General features: G+C 40.0%; 1 protein-coding gene across 3 annotated transcripts in view; it reads left to right on the forward strand.

Annotated features, from left to right (window-relative positions):
- The window catches only part of KCTD3 (potassium channel tetramerization domain containing 3), a 56,993-nt gene that overhangs the window by 35,503 nt on the left and 5,715 nt on the right, over positions 1-15,775 (forward strand). For all 3 annotated transcript variants that reach the window (XM_059145265.1, XM_059145264.1, XM_059145263.1), the window contains exons 13-15: positions 1,047-1,217; positions 5,220-5,375; positions 15,265-15,361. In XM_059145265.1, coding sequence (XP_059001248.1) covers positions 1,047-1,217; positions 5,220-5,375; positions 15,265-15,361 — 424 coding nt within the window. The remainder of the gene's footprint in view (positions 1-1,046; positions 1,218-5,219; positions 5,376-15,264; positions 15,362-15,775) is intronic.

A 15,775-nucleotide genomic window follows, 5' to 3' on the forward strand; every position in this document is an offset into this window, starting at 1 on the left:
TTCAGCTGTCTTTTGCTAAAATGGGTCCGTAAACACGGTCTTATGTGTTGGCTGCTTTTGTGCAGCAGTTGTGTGTGGTTGTGACAGATAGTATGGCGTGGAAAGTTTGAAATATTTGCCATCTAGCCCTTTACAGAAAGTTTGCCGTCCTCTGCTATAGAATGAGATGTGCTTTTCTTTTCAGTCAAATTAGAAAGGGAGGAAAAACCTTGGCGGTGGCAGGGGGAGAACAGGGTGGCTTTTTAGGTTAGAAGCGTTTGCTGCGGTGTGTTCCTTCTCTTCTGCTTCAGGTGTTTTCAGGTGAATCCGGCAGAATAACTATTAAAGCTAAAAGATTCTCTATCTGTGAACCTCTTAAGTATAGTGGTCACTGAACTCCATTCTATCCTTAAATATGTAATGGAGTCTGGACACTTGTCTTTAAAAAACACACATACACAGGTGAGCTTGACAGTGAGCTTGTGCGGAGTTAGACACACCGGAGGTGAGTGTGATGTAAGCAAGGTCATGGGTGTGTTTGCTTCAGAGCTAAGTGTTTTGAGTCTGTTAAATAGTATATCCATGAGTATTCAAGAAAGAATCAATAATATAACAAAAGTAAAAGTAAAACACATGGTTATTCCAGGCTAGAAGTGGTAATGGAATATTGCTTTAGAAATACTGCTAGGAAATACTTAGCGTGTCAGATTTACTAATTCTTTAAACATTTGTAGAAGACCTGTCTCAGGCACTCCGTAAGGCGATACAAATAAAAAGATGGTTGCGACTGAGTCCCTGTCAGTGACGAGTGGAGACAGACGGGGAAGCGGAGGAGCGGGTGTCAGAGTGACAGGGATGGACCCTCACAGGCAGCACGGGGAGGGCTGCACGAGTCCATGGGGGGGGGGGGGAGGACTTGCGAAGGAAATAACGATTTTCATGCGCTGTCTGTGCCGGGCTGGATTGGGGGCTCGTGAAAGCACTGAATCCAGCTCTGTCGCTTTTCCTCCAGGGCAGCTTTGTGTCGCCATCTGATGTGCCCCCTTTCAACTTCTGCCCTCGTGCAGGTGTCTCTGGGAACTGGATCGAGATCGCCTATGGTACGAGCTCTGGCGCGGTGCGCGTGATCGTGCAGCACCCGGAGACGGTGGGCTCGGGCCCGCAGCTCTTTCAGACTTTCACCGTTCACCGAAGTCCTGTTACAAAAATCATGCTGTCCGAGAAGCATCTGGTGTCAGGTAAAGTCTTGGTGAGGCAAAACCTTGTTTGCCTCTGTGCAATTTTCTAGACTCCACGAATGGAAAGAAGAGAAAAAACACTGGTTTATGTGAGAAAAGCATATTAAAAGAAATGGTAGGAAAGTTTAATACTGAAGAAGTGTTACAGTTGTCTTTTAAAGAAAGTTTATTTTTAATTTTGCCCGATTGTAGTATACATAAATCTAGTAAAGAGTTGAGCATATCTTTTACTTACTCTCTATTCTAATATTTTGTTCTCCTGGCAGTTTATTTGAGGAAAATTACATTTTTTTGCGTTCGTTGTTCCTTAGTCATTAGGGTTTTTTTTTTAATGTCGATTCTCATTAGATACTTAGATGATACAGATTTTTAAGCTTAATGAGTGTGACACTCACAGTATTGATCACAGTAAAATTCCATTGATGAGGCTCACTGTATATGAAATTTCTAAAAGGCTTTAATTTTCTTTTGAGTCAGGTGTATCAGTAGAGTTTGCTTTTACATTAAATCTTTTGTAGATCACTTCCTGCCTAACTTAAACTTTTTATAAGCATCATTTTCATCTATCAAGTTTATTGTTTATTGGAAGACTACGTCATACTAAAAGGTGATGCATCTTTGACTAATCTGCAGTCTAAGTAAACACTCATGGGGCTGAAATACCTTGTCCATGGATGGATGGGTGGGTGGATGGGCGCGCTTTTATTGGTATTTAATTGCTTGAGTAAAAAGTCCAGTGGTTTTGAGTATAATCATGCCCGCCCGCCCCAAGCAATGCGTCTCTCTCCTCTGTAGGTCTTCTTACAGCAGCTCACCTGCCTCCCTGAAGAGTCTTCGCCCGCCCCAAGCAATGAGTCTCTCTCCTCTGTAGGTCTTCTTACAGCAGCTCACCTGCCTCCCTGAAGAGTCTTCGTCACACTCTTGTGGGCTCCTCCTCTTTTGGCCAGTCACTGAGGGTTGGGTTGCTTGAGAGCTCTTCCTCGTTCTCCATTCTTCCTTGTCCGTAGTGTTCTTGGTGACTTGAGTGTTACCGTCTGTGTGCCGGGGACCCCCAGACTTTTTCTTCGCCTGTGACCGTTCACAGAGTTCCAGATGTGTATATCTAGGGTAGACAAGTCTCTGGTTGATAGACATGTCAGAATTAACCTGGATCAACAGTACTTGGCTGTTTCTCTCGGAAGCCATCTCAGCACACAGCATCACCAGTGCGCATTTCCTCAAGCTCGAGACCTAGGAACCGCTCCTGGTTCTTCCCTTTCTCACACCCCCGACAAATGTGTAATCTGTCGCTAAGTCCTTTTAGCTTTGCTTCAATGTATGTCACAGATCTGATCACTCGGTGTCCATTGCTGCCAGCCGGGTAACTTTTCTCATTTCTCCCCCAGATCACTGAGCTCAGATGTTTTTTTTTGTCTGTTTCTCTCTTGCCTCTCTGTGGTTCATGTTCCTTATAGTAGGTAGAGCCAGAAATAGCTTTTAAAAATGTAAACCTTGCTGACTCCCCGTGGCTTCCTATTGAGTGCAGGATAAATAAACTAATAGGGTTTTTCCTATTATGGGTCCTATCTTCTTTTCAAGCCTCTTTTTCTCTCTGCCCTTCATGTAACTTTCCTCATTGCTTACAACACCCTAACCCTTTGGCTTTTGAATTTGTTAAAAATGCTTCAGAACTTCTGCACTTCTTTTTTTTTAAGATTTTATTTACTTATTAGACAGAGATCCCAAGTGGCAGAGAGGCAGGCAGAGAGAGAGGAGGAAGCAGGCTCCCGCTGAGCAGAGAGTCTGACATGGGGGCTTGATCCCAGGACCCGGGGATCATGACCTAAGCCAAAGGCAGAGGCTTTAACCCACTGAGCCACCCAGGCGCCCCTGCACTTCTTTTTATTTGAAATGTTTCACCTCTCGATACTTGTTTGGCTGCCTTCTTGTCACTCAGGTCCATTTCCAGTACCTCCTCAGTGAGGCCACCCAGTCCCACTTAGCCAGACGTTTCTCCAGGTCGCTTTTGCTGTCAACATCTCGATTGGTTTTCTTCATAGACTTATCACTGAATCATTGTTTTGTTTGCTTATTTATCGTCTGTCTCCCTCTGCTAGAATGTCAGTCTTACAGTAGCAGAAGAAGCTCTTTGACTCTGTTTTCAACACTTACCAGAATTCTTGACACATAAAAGATGCTGAATAAATGTTACGTAAAATGAGGTAATTGGATCCTGTGAGAAAATAAGATTGTTTTGCCGAGGTTATTGTGATGTTCAAATGATCATATTTAGACTCCTAAGTGCTGTTGTTTTGATGGTGATGCGGTTCCTGCAGGATGAGGTTCCAGAGAACTACACAGTGCGATCTGCATTTTAACATCAAATATTTCTTGTAGGTTTGAAATTTAAATAAATTTGTCAAGAAAAATGTCCAGTTGAGCTAAAAATCTAGAGTATTTTATGTTAACTCAGTTACATTATTCTGCCACCTGGTGGATATCAACATGTATGTAACGACATTCTTTTTCTAATAGTGTTAGTTTTCATGTCTTAAATAGAAACTTAAATGATTAATTTTAACATAATAGCCATAATTGCCTATTGAATCACTTTAAGTGTTCAAGGTATTTTCTTTTTCTTTTTTTTTTTTTTTTTCCAAGGTATTTTTCTGAATCCTGGTAAGCATAAGAGTGAAATCAGGAAATTATTTTCCATGAAGTTGATTAAACAGCCTAGAACTAAATGTCTCCTTTTTCACCAGAAACCGGTATCCTGAGACATGAGAATCTTGTTACATAAGTAACACTGATACTTTGAATTTTTATTGCTATTTGTTAAAATTAAATTTCTAAAGTTTTGTTTCAAATTTGCAACTGTGGCCATTTACCCAGTAGGAAAGGTGTGTATATATGAAAGCTTGGATACTTTCCTAGCATTTACTGGTGAAGTCATAGCTCATTGCTAATAATAGCACATTCTCTGGAATCCAAATAAATTGCACTTTTCCATTAAAAAGGAATGCCACAAAAGAGCACATTTATTTATTTATTTATTTATTTATTTATTTTCTAAAAGCACGTTTTTTTAATAAGGAATGCCACAAATGTACTTTTTTTCTTTTACATTAATATCAGTTGCTGGTTTATATTTTCTAAAGGAGTATTTAGATCAAAAAAACAATAGAGGTCAGGTACTTGTTAGATATCTCAATATATATCCACTTAATATTATTTACATTAAAAAAAACTAGTTGGAGTATGTTTCTTAAATGCAGTCTCGCATTTTATATAAAAATACTTCTTTATTTTAATTTTCCTCAATATAGCTTGAGTGGGCGATACAAGCTTTTTGACAAATGTAATTTGTAGCAATAAATTTTCAGGAACTCCTGATCTAGGTTGTTTAATATTTAACAGAAGCAGTTTCAGTGGTTGAAAAAAAATAAACTGCACAACTCACTTACTATGTAGTTTAGCCACAGAACAGAATAATATTCAGCATCTTTTGTCTTGCGTACACCTTTTTTTTTTTTTTTTTTAACCTTTTTTACGTTTATACTCAACAGGCTACTTTTATAAGGACCCATGGATTTACTCACATTCCTTAGATTTGTAGCAAGGTAAACTGTATTCAGTTCTTTCAATTTTTTTTTTTTTTTTAAGATTTTATTTATTTATTTGACAGAGAGAGATCACAAGTAGGCAGAGAGGCAGGCAGAGAGAGAGGAGGAAGCAGGCTCCCTGCTGAGCAGAGAGCCCGATGCGGGACTCGATCCCAGCACCCTGAGATCATGACCTGAGCCGAAGGCAGCGGCTTAACCCACTGAGCCACCCAGGCGCCCCAAGTTCTTTCAATTTTGTTGGCTAGGATAACTTTAGGATAAATAGGTTGTCGGCCATTCAAAATATGCTGTGATCTATCCAAGATTATAGTTTAAAAAGTTAAAATTTGTTTATAAAAGTGATTTTGTTGATGCTTTTATAATCTGTATTTAATAACTTATTTTTTGTTTTCTTTCCTAGTGTGTGCCGACAATAATCACGTCCGGACATGGACAGTAACACGGTTCAGAGGCATGATCTCTACTCAGCCAGGGTCTACACCATTAGCGTCGTTCAAGATACTGTCTCTGGAGGAGACGGAGAGTCATGGAAGCTATTCCTCTGGAAATGACATAGGTGGGTTAGATAATTTGGGGGCATTTTCAAGTATTTTGTGGGCAATGCAGAAGTAGTATGTTAACTGTAGTAGAAGCCTAAAACTGAGTTTCAAATAGAAATTTTTCACTTCAGTTTTGAAACTCATTTAAAAGAAATTTAATGTGTTTCTTAGTTCTATAAATTCACAAATTATAGCCTTTTTTTGTTTAAAAAGTTGAGAGCAGAGTTTTCATCTGTTTATCATTTCCTTATTAAAATAATATCTCCAAATGCTAACCACTTTAGGTTGTAATTAAAAACCAGGATAGGAAAAAAAAATAAATAAAGGCAGGATAGCAGTGCGCATTTGACACCTGAAGCTTTTTTTTCTTTTATTGCTAATAATCTGAAAATAAAATTTTGAAGCTGGCAAAGGGCTGGCTGTGTTACATGCTAGCAGTCTTGGTGGCATCACAGTGGCTTGTAGGAAATGAAAATAGCATGTCTCAGTGGATACGCTCTGATTTCAGCAAAAAGTTTATGAAGTTGGTGTGACTTCCGTCACGACACCATATGACACGTGGATGTGGATTCTCTCTCTCTCTCTCTGTCTTCAGCAAAAATATATGAAGTTGTGATCTGTCTGTCCTGACACCCTATGACACGTGCAGATGTGGATTCCGTCACTGTCTCTCTCTCACACACACACACACACACACACAGTCTTCACAGAGACAATCATTTTCCCCAGGGGCACTTTTGGAAGAATCTCTACTGGATATTCATTGCGTCTCACGTGCTTTTAATAGTTCTATGGGACCTGCTCACTGACTCCTGGGCCTGTCTGGTCATTTTTTAAGTAAGCAGAAATTGTAGCACTGGTGGAAAATAGGGAGTATGTGAGAGGTCTTTTACCAGATTTGTTTTATGTGAAACATTTAAATATATGTCCATCCAGAATATGCCCTCACGGTAAAGATTTCAAAGTAGTTATCTTTTTTTTTTTTTTTTTTTTTTTAAGATTTCATTTATTTGACAAAGGTGGGAGAGCAGGCTCCTCGCTAAGCAGAGAGCCCGATGTGGGGCTCAATCGCAGGACCCTGGGACCATGACCTGAGCTGAAGACACAGGCTTAACCCACTGAGCCACCCAGGGGCCCCTCAAAATAGTTATCTTTGAAAAAAATAGAAGCTGCTTATGGGAATTGTACTACCACAGTCTTAGTGTTCTTTTTCAAAGAAACACTTGGTTTTGGTGATTTAAACTAATTGCTCTGTGACCCAGTTTTCTATGTGATCGAGGCACTGAAAGTTTAGTTTTATCTCATCAGTATATTTTTTTCCTGATTTATTGAGCTATAATTGACATACAACATTGTGCAGGGTTAAGTGACAGCATCAACAATTATATTGAGTGCCTTTGCTCCAAGTATTAGAAATATTAAAAAAAAAGAAAAGAAAAAAGAAATGCAGTGAACGTCAAGTTGCAGTGCAGTGACCAGTGGGGATAAAAAGCAAACACTTACATGGGGCGAGGCACCCGGGGCAGATCGTGCTCGTCTCCGTGCCAGCTGTTGCGGCCTACGGTCCCCAGTTCATCTCCCTGAGAATTTTATGAGGTAGATTATTGCCACTTAACTTTGATGGAAACTGATGAGGTCTTAATGTTTGGACTAAAACTTTGAGCTGAGACACGAAGGTATAGAATGTCACCGGATCGGGACATTACTGGCGAGTTGAGAAAATGTCCAGGTCATTAGTAGTTGCTGGTACGTGGGTAAGAATTGTAGGGCGTGAGACTGGGTGGAAGGGCAGGGTCCCATCATGGAGTGTCGGATCAGGGAGAACATGTGTAATGTGAATAAATAGATGTTCTGGAAGAGCCCTGTGAGTGACAGTAGCCTTGTGAAATATTTGAAAGAGGGAAGGGAGATTCCCCCCCCCCCCCATAGTTCTTTAAGAAAATATTTTAAGAGCTAGACATTCTCGTTAGTGGAACAGAACAGAAAGTCCAGCTTCAGAGGCTCCTGTGGGGGGGATCTGGACGGCAGCGGGCCGCTGAGTAATCAGGATCGGGGGCCGCTGTGAAACCAAGAACGGAGCGACTTCGAAAGCAAGAAGTTCCGAGGCAGAAGTTCAGAAGATTCAGAGGAGTCTTTCTGATTCCCTGCTCCTTCTTCACCATTGAAGATAGACGCCTGAGAGCATTTTGTGCTCTGAAGGAGCCAGTTTGGGGAGAGGAGTTGGAGAAACTTGAAGCTCAGGATGGGGGTGGGTATATCATTGAGGTACGAAAACAAGTGAGAATCTCCCATGAAGGTAAAGGTTGAAGGAAGAGAAGATACAGTCCCAGAACCCTCGTTCCTGGTTATTTTATTCGTCACCGCTAGTTTGACTTCGGTTATGGGTTATTGAGTGAGGACCGTCATTTCCTCTCAGCAGAATCAGACTGCAGAAGACTGTCCAGTCGCTGGGCCCCTGCACAGGAGCCAGACGTCCTGGGTGTGACCCCAGTTCCTTTAGGCAGGACCCGTGAGGTCTTTGGTTCCCTGATCTCTTGATGCCTTACTTTTCTCATCTGTAAAATGAAGATAATAATAGTGTATCCCTTATGTGGTTGTCAGGATGACTAAAATGAGTTACTTGGGAAGCATTTCCTGTGGCACACAGTGAGCATAGTGTGTAGGTACTTGCTAGCTAATAAAGATGTTCCATTTATTAATTAGCTGTGATTCACATAAGGTAAAATTGTTTCATACATCACAAACTTTTTGTGAATAACAAGTTGGTATTATTTTAGCGAGTGAGTATGAAAACGAGAATTATTAGAATTTTATGTTTAAGTTTTACATGAAATACTTTTTTTTTATATTGTTCAGAATCTTTCTAAAATGAGGGGACTATGAGCTAGTCACCTGCCTTGCCAAGTACAATCAAGTAAAAATAATTGAATCCTTTTTTTCAGATGGAAAACCTTGCAGGATGCAGCAGGTTTCTGATTAATTAATTTTTTTAAATTAATTAAATTCTGTTTAATGAAGTTGCACTTTATTCTTTAAGAGTTTGCAGGTGGCTTTGCAAAAAAAGAGTAAAATCCGTAATACATAATTTTACTTATATATCCTTTTTCTGAAGTTATAAGAAACTGAGCACATTCTCAAAGATAAAACATGTAGAGCCTTTATTTTAACACGTCTCATTCTATTACTCTTGATGTATAGTCTTTTTTTTTTTTTTTTTTTTTTTTTTATTTTTTATTTTTTATACACATATATTTTTTATATACATATATTTTTATCCCCAGGTCTGTGAATCACCAGGTTTACACACTTCACAGCACTCACCAAATCACATACCCTCCCCAATGTCCATAATCCCACCCCCTTCTCCCCAACCCCCTCCCCCCGGCAACCCTCAGTTTGTTTTGTGAGATTAAGAGTCACTTATGGTTTGTCTCCCTCCCAATCCCATCTTGTTTCATTTATTCTTCTACCCACTTAAGCCTCCATGTTGCATCACCACTTCCTCATATCAGGGAGATCATATGATAGTTGTCTTTCTCTGCTTGACTTATTTCGCTAAGCATGATACGCTCTAGTTCCATCCATGTTGTTGCAAATGGCAAGATTTCATTTCTTTTGATGGCTGCATAGTATTCCATTGTGTATATATACCACATCTTCTTGATCCATTCATCTGTTGATGGACATCTAGGTTCTTTCCATAGTTTGGCTATTGTGGACATTGCTGCTATAAACATTCGGGTGCATGTGTCCCTTTGGATCACTACATTTGTATCTTTAGGGTAAATACCCAATAGTGCAATTGCTGGGTCATAGGGCAGTTCTATTTTCAACATTTTGAGGAACCTCCATGCTGTTTTCCAGAGTGGCTGCACCAGCTTGCATTCCCACCAACAGTGTAGGAGGGTTCCCCTTTCTCCGCATCCTCGCCAGCATCTGTCATTTCCTGACTTGTTGATTTTAGCCATTCTGACTGGTGTGAGGTGATATCTCATTGTGGTTTTGATTTGTATTTCCCTGATGCCAAGTGATATGGAGCACTTTTTCATGTGTCTGTTGGCCATCTGGATGTCTTCTTTGCAGAAATGTCTGTTCATGTCTTCTGCCCATTTCTTGATTGGATTATTTGTTCTTTGGGTGTTGAGTTTGCTAAGTTCTTTATAGATTCTGGACACTAGTCCTTTATCTGATATGTCGTTTGCAAATATCTTCTCCCATTCTGTCAGTTGTCTTTTGATTTTGTTAACTGTTTCCTTTGCTGTGCAAAAGCTTTTGATCTTGATGAAATCCCAGTAGTTCATTTTTTCCCTTGCTTCCCTTGCCTTTTGCGTTGTTCCTAGGAAGATGTTGCTGCGGCAGAGGTCGAAGAGGTTGCTGCCCGTGTTCTCCTCAAGGATTTTGATGGATTCCTTTCGTACATTGAGGTCCTTCATCCATTTTGAGTCTATTTTTGTGTGTGGTGTAAGGAAATGGTCCAATTTCATTTTTCTGCATGTGGCTGTCCAATTTTCCCAGCACCATTTATTGAAAAGGCTGTCTTTTTTCCATTGGACATTCTTTCCTGCTTTGTCGAAGATTAGTTGACCATAGAGTTGAGGGTCTATTTCTGGGCTCTCTATTCTGTTCCATTGATCTATGTGTCTGTTTTTGTGCCAGTACCATGCTGTCTTGATGATGACAGCTTTGTAATAGAGCTTGAAGTCCGGAATTGTGATGCCACCAACGTTGGCTTTCTTTTTCAATATCCCTTTGGCTATTCGAGGTCTTTTCTGGTTCCATATAAATTTTAGAATTATTTGTTCCATTTCTTTGAAAAAGATGGATGGTACTTTGATAGGAATTGCATTAAATGTGTAGATTGCTTTAGGTAGCATAGACATTTTCACAATATTTATTCTTCCAATCCAGGAGCATGGAACATTTTTCCATTTCTTTGTGTCTTCCTCAATTTCTTTCATGAGTACTTTATAGTTTTCTGAGTATAGATTCTGTGTCTCTTTGGTTAGGTTTATTCCTAGGTATCTTATGGTTTTGGATGCAATTGTAAATGGGATTGACTCCTTAATATCTCTTTCTTCTGTCTTGCTGTTGGTGTAGAGAAATGCAACTGATTTCTGTGCATTGATTTTATATCCTGACACTTTACTGAATTCCTGTATAAGTTCTAGCAGTTTTGGAGTGGAGTCTTTTGGGTTTTCCACATATAGTATCATATCATCTGCGAAGAGTGATAATTTGACTTCTTCTTTGCCGATTTGGATGCCTTTAATTTCCTTTTGTTGTCTGATTGCTGAGGCTAGGACCTCTAGTACGATGTTGAATAGCAGTGGTGATAATGGACATCCCTGCCGTGTTCCTGACCTTAGCGGAAAAGCTTTCAGTTTTTCTCCATTGAGAATGATATTTGCGGTGGGTTTTTCATAGATGGCTTTGATGATATTGAGGTATGTGCCCTCTATCCCTACACTTTGAAGAGTTTTGATCAGGAAGGGATGTTGTACTTTGTCAAATGCTTTTTCAGCATCTATTGAGAGTATCATATGGTTCTTGTTCTTACTTTTATTGATGTGTTGTATCACATTGACTGATTTGCGGATGTTGAACCAACCTTGCAGCCCTGGAATAAATCCCACTTGGTCGTGGTGAATAATCTTTTTAATGTACTGTTGAATCCGATTGGCTAGTATTTTGTTGAGTATTTTCGCATCTGTGTTCATCAAGGATATCGGTCTATAGCTCTCTTTTTTGGTGGGATCCTTGTCTGGTTTTGGGATCAAGGTGATGCTGGCCTCATAAAATGAGTTTGGAAGTTTTCCTTCCATTTCTATTTTTTGGAACAGTTTCAGGAGAATAGGAATTAGTTCTTCTTTAAATGTTTGGTAGAATTCCCCCGGGAAGCCGTCTGGCCCTGGGCTTTTGTTTGTTTGGAGATTTTTAATGACTGTTTCAATCTCCTTACTGGTTATGGGTCTGTTCAGGCTTTCTATTTCTTCATGGTTCAGTTGTGGTAGTTTATATGTTTCTAGGAATGCATCCATTTCTTCCAGATTGTCAAATTTATTGCCGTAGAGTTGCTCATAGTATGTTCTTATAATAGTTTGTATTTCCTTGGTGTTAGTTGTGATCTCTCCTCTTTCATTCATTATTTTATTTATTTGGGTCCTTTCTCTTTTCTTTTTGATAAGTCGGGCCAGGGGTTTATCAATTTTATTAATTCTTTCAAAGAACCAGCTCCTAGTTTCGTTGATTTGTTCTATTGTTTTTTTGGTTTCTATTTCATTGATTTCTGCTCTGATCTTTATGATTTCTCTTCTCCTGCTGGGCTTAGGGTTTCTTTCTTGTTCCTTCTCCAGCTCCTTTAGGTGTAGGGTTAGGTTGTGTACCTGAGACCTTTCTTGTTTCTTGAGAAAGGCTTGTACCGCTATATATTTTCCTCTCAGGACTGCCTTTGTTGTGTCCCACAGATTTTGAACCGTTGTATTTTCATTATCATTTGTTTCCATGATTTTTTTCAATTCTTCTTTAATTTCCCGGTTGACCCATTCATTCTTTAGAAGGATACTGTTTAGTCTCCATGTATTTGGGTTCTTTCCAAACTTCCTTTTGTGGTTGAGTTCTAGCTTTAGAGCATTGTGGTCTGAAAATATGCAGGGAATGATCCCAATCTTTTGATACCGGTTGAGTCCTGATTTAGGACCGAGGATGTGATCTATTCTGGAGAATGTACCATGTGCACTAGAGAAGAATGTGTATTCTGTTGCTTTGGGATGAAATATTCTGAATATATCTGTGATGTCCATCTGGTCCAGTGTGTCATTTAAGGCCTTTATTTCCTTGCTGATCTTTTGCTTGGATGACCTGTCCATTTCAGTGAGGGGAATATTAAAGTCCCCTACTATTATTGTATTGTTGTTTATGTGTTTCTTTGATTTTGTTATTAATTGGTTTATATAGTTGGCTGCTCCCACGTTGGGGGCATAGATATTTAAAATTGTTAAATCTTCTTGTTGGACAGACCCTTTGAGTATGATATAGTGTCCTTCCTCATCTCTTATTACAGTCTTTGGCTTAAAATCTAATTGATCTGATATAAGGATTGCCACTCCTGCTTTCTTCTGATGTCCATTAGCATGGTAAATTCTTTTCCACCCCCTCACTTTAAATCTGGAGGTGTCTTCGGGCTTAAAATGTGTTTCTTGGAGGCAACATATAGATGGGTTTTGTTTTTTTATCCATTCTGATACCCTGTGTCTTTTGACAGGGGCATTTAGCCCATTCACATTCAGGGTAACTATTGAGAGATATGAATTTAGTGCCATTGTATTGCCTGTAAGGTGACTGTTACTGTATATGGTCTCTGTTCCTTTCTGATCTACCACTTGTAGGCTCTCTCTTTGCTTAGAGGACCCCTTTCAATATTTCCTGTAGAGCTGGTTTGGTATTTGCAAATTCTTTCAGTTGTTGTTTGTCCTGGAAGCTTTTAATCTCTCCTTCTATTTTCAATGATAGCCTAGCTGGATATAGTATTCTTGGCTGCATGTTTTTCTCGTTTAGTGCTCTGAAAATATCATGCCAGCTCTTTCTGGCCTGCCAGGTCTCTGTGGATAAGTCAGCTGCCAATCTAATATTTTTACCATTGTATGTTACAGACTTCTTTTCCCGGGCTGCTTTCAGGATTTTCTCTTTGTCATTGAGACTTGTAAATTTTACTATTATGTGACGGGGTGTGGGCCTATTCTTATTTATTTTGAGGGGCATTCTCTGAACCTCCTGAATTTTGATGCTTGTTCCCTTTGCCATATTGGGGAAATTCTCCCCAATAATTCTCTCCAGTATACCTTCTGCTCCCCTCTCACTTTCTTCTTCTTCTGGAATCCCAATTATTCTAATGTTGTTTCGTCTTATGGTGTCACTTATTTCTCGAATTCTCCCCTCGTGGTCCAGTAGCTGTTTGTCCCTCTTTTGATCAGCTTCTTTATTCTCTGTCATTTGGTCTTCTATATCACTAATTCTTTCTTCTGCCTCATTTATCCTAGCAGTGAGAGCCTCCATTTTTGATTGCACCTCATTAATAGCTTTTTTGATTTCAACTTGGTTAGATTTTAGTTCTTTTATTTCTCCAGAAAGGGCTTTTATATCTCTCGAGAGGGTTTCTCTAATATCTTCCATGCCTTTTTCGAGCCCGGCTAGAACCTTGAGAATTGTCATTCTGAACTCTAGATCTGACATATTACCGATGTCTGTATTGATTAGGTCCCTAGCCTTCGGTACTGCCTCTTGTTCTTTTTTTTGTGGTGAATTTTTACGTCTTGTCATTTTGTCCAGATAAGAGTAAATGAAGGGGCAAGTAAAATACTAAAAGGGTGGCAACAACCCCAGGAAAATATGCTTTAGCCAAATTAGAAGAGATCCAAAATCGTAAGTGGGGAGAAAGGGGATAAAAAGAGGTTCAAAAAGGAAGAAAGAAAAAAGAAAAAAAAAAAAAAAAAAAAAAAAGAAAAGAATTTTTTTTTAAAAAAGAAAACACCTAAGAAAAATGTAAAAAAATATATATATATATTAGATAAACTAGTAAAAAATCGTTAAAAAAGAAAAAGGTAACAGTTAAAAAAAAAAAAAATTTTACCCGAAGGCGAGAGAAAAAAAAAAAAAAAAAAAAAATGAAAAAGAAAAAATTAAATTAACTGCAAGACTAAAAAAAATCACAGGAAAAAAGCCATGAGTTCCGTGCTTGGCTTTCTCCTCCTCTGGAATTCTGCTGCTCTCCTTGGTATTGAAACCGCACTCCTTGGTAGGTGAACTTGGTCTCGGCTGGATTTCTTGTTGATCTTCTGGGGGAGGGGCCTGTTGTAGTGATTCTCAAGTGTCTTTGCCCCAGGCGGAATTACACCGCCCTTACCCGGGGCCGGGGTGAGTAATCCGCTCGGGTTTGCTTTCAGGAGCTTTTGTTCCCTGAGCGCTTTCCGTAGAGTTCCAGAGGACGGGAATACAAATGGCGGCCTCCTGGTCTTCGGCCCGGAGGAGCCGAGAGCCCAGGGCCCCACTCCTCAGTGCGCCCTCAGAGAACAGCGCCCAGTTACTCCCGTCTGCCTGACCTCCGGCCGCGCTCCGAGCTCACCGAGCCTGCGACCGGTTCAAGGTAACACGGAGCTGCGAGCTTACTGTCGGCTCTGTCTCTGTAGCCGGCTTTCCCCTTCCAATACCCGCAAGCTCTGCGACACTCAGACACCCCCGATCCTTCTGTGACCCTGCGGGACCTGAGGCCACGCTGACCCCGCGTGGGCTTCGCCCCGGTTTAGCCTCTGGAGCGATGTCCCTCCGCGGAACAGACTTTTAAAAGTCCTGATTTTGTGCGCGGTTGCTCCGCCGCTTGCCGGGAGCCGGCCCCTCCCCCCGGGGTCTATCTTCCCGTCGCTTTGGATTCACTTCTCCGCCGGTCCTACCTTTCAGAAAGTGGTTGTTTTTCTGTTTCCAGAATTGCTGTTCTTCTTCTCTTCGATCTGCCGATGGATTTTCAGGTGTTTGCAATCTTTAGATAAGCTATCTAGCTGATCTCCGGCTAGCTGAAGCAGTCTCAGCTTGCTACTTCTCCGCCATCTTCTCCTATTCCTCTCTTGATGTATAGTCTTAAGCAAATTAATGCCTTCAGCTTTAATGGCCGTAGTGCATAAAACATAACTTGAGATATTATGTATTTCTTTAAGAAAGGTTTAATGCAAGTTGGAGTACTTGTCAAAGCCCTTCATTCTTGTCTGACTTGGACGTGGGATACACAATGCCGCATAGTGATAGGCATGGAAAATTCTTTCTTTTTCCTCTTTGTATTGATATTCACGTTCCTTTTGTTCAGTGAAACCAACCGAATTCCAATTAACTTGTTTCGTCATTTTCTGTTTCCTAACCCAGGGCCTTTCGGAGAGCGAGATGATCAACAGGTGTTTATCCAGAAAGTTGTTCCCATCACCAACAAACTGTTCGTAAGACTCTCATCGACTGGGAAAAGGTAAAACTTTACTGTAGAGATGTTTATATTCAGAAGTCACTTTTGTCTTAAAAAACCTGTTGAATAATTTGGCACATTGATGAAAGAGTGCTACCAGAAGCAAACTGTTGAAAAAAGAAATCTAGTGATCTTGTGATCATTTTAGCTTAAAATAAAGACAGTATTTAGTCCGTATCCTCTAGCATTTATTTAGATTTTCAAGCATGCTGTGCATAGTGAAGGACAAGTTACAGAGCAAGGAGTCGTGAATTTGATGGCAAAGAGTTGGACTAAATCCTAATTTTGGCACTTGCTCTTACTACCTATGAAAATTCAACTTGTTGCTTTTTTTCTCTGAGTACCCCCCCCCCCCGTTTCTTTATAAAGTTCACCTACCATGGTAAGATGTTGTAAGATAAAATGAATTAAAAACAT

Source organism: Mustela lutreola, chromosome 14 (assembly GCF_030435805.1).
Source record: "Mustela lutreola isolate mMusLut2 chromosome 14, mMusLut2.pri, whole genome shotgun sequence".
Classification (NCBI taxonomy): domain Eukaryota; kingdom Metazoa; phylum Chordata; class Mammalia; order Carnivora; family Mustelidae; genus Mustela; species Mustela lutreola.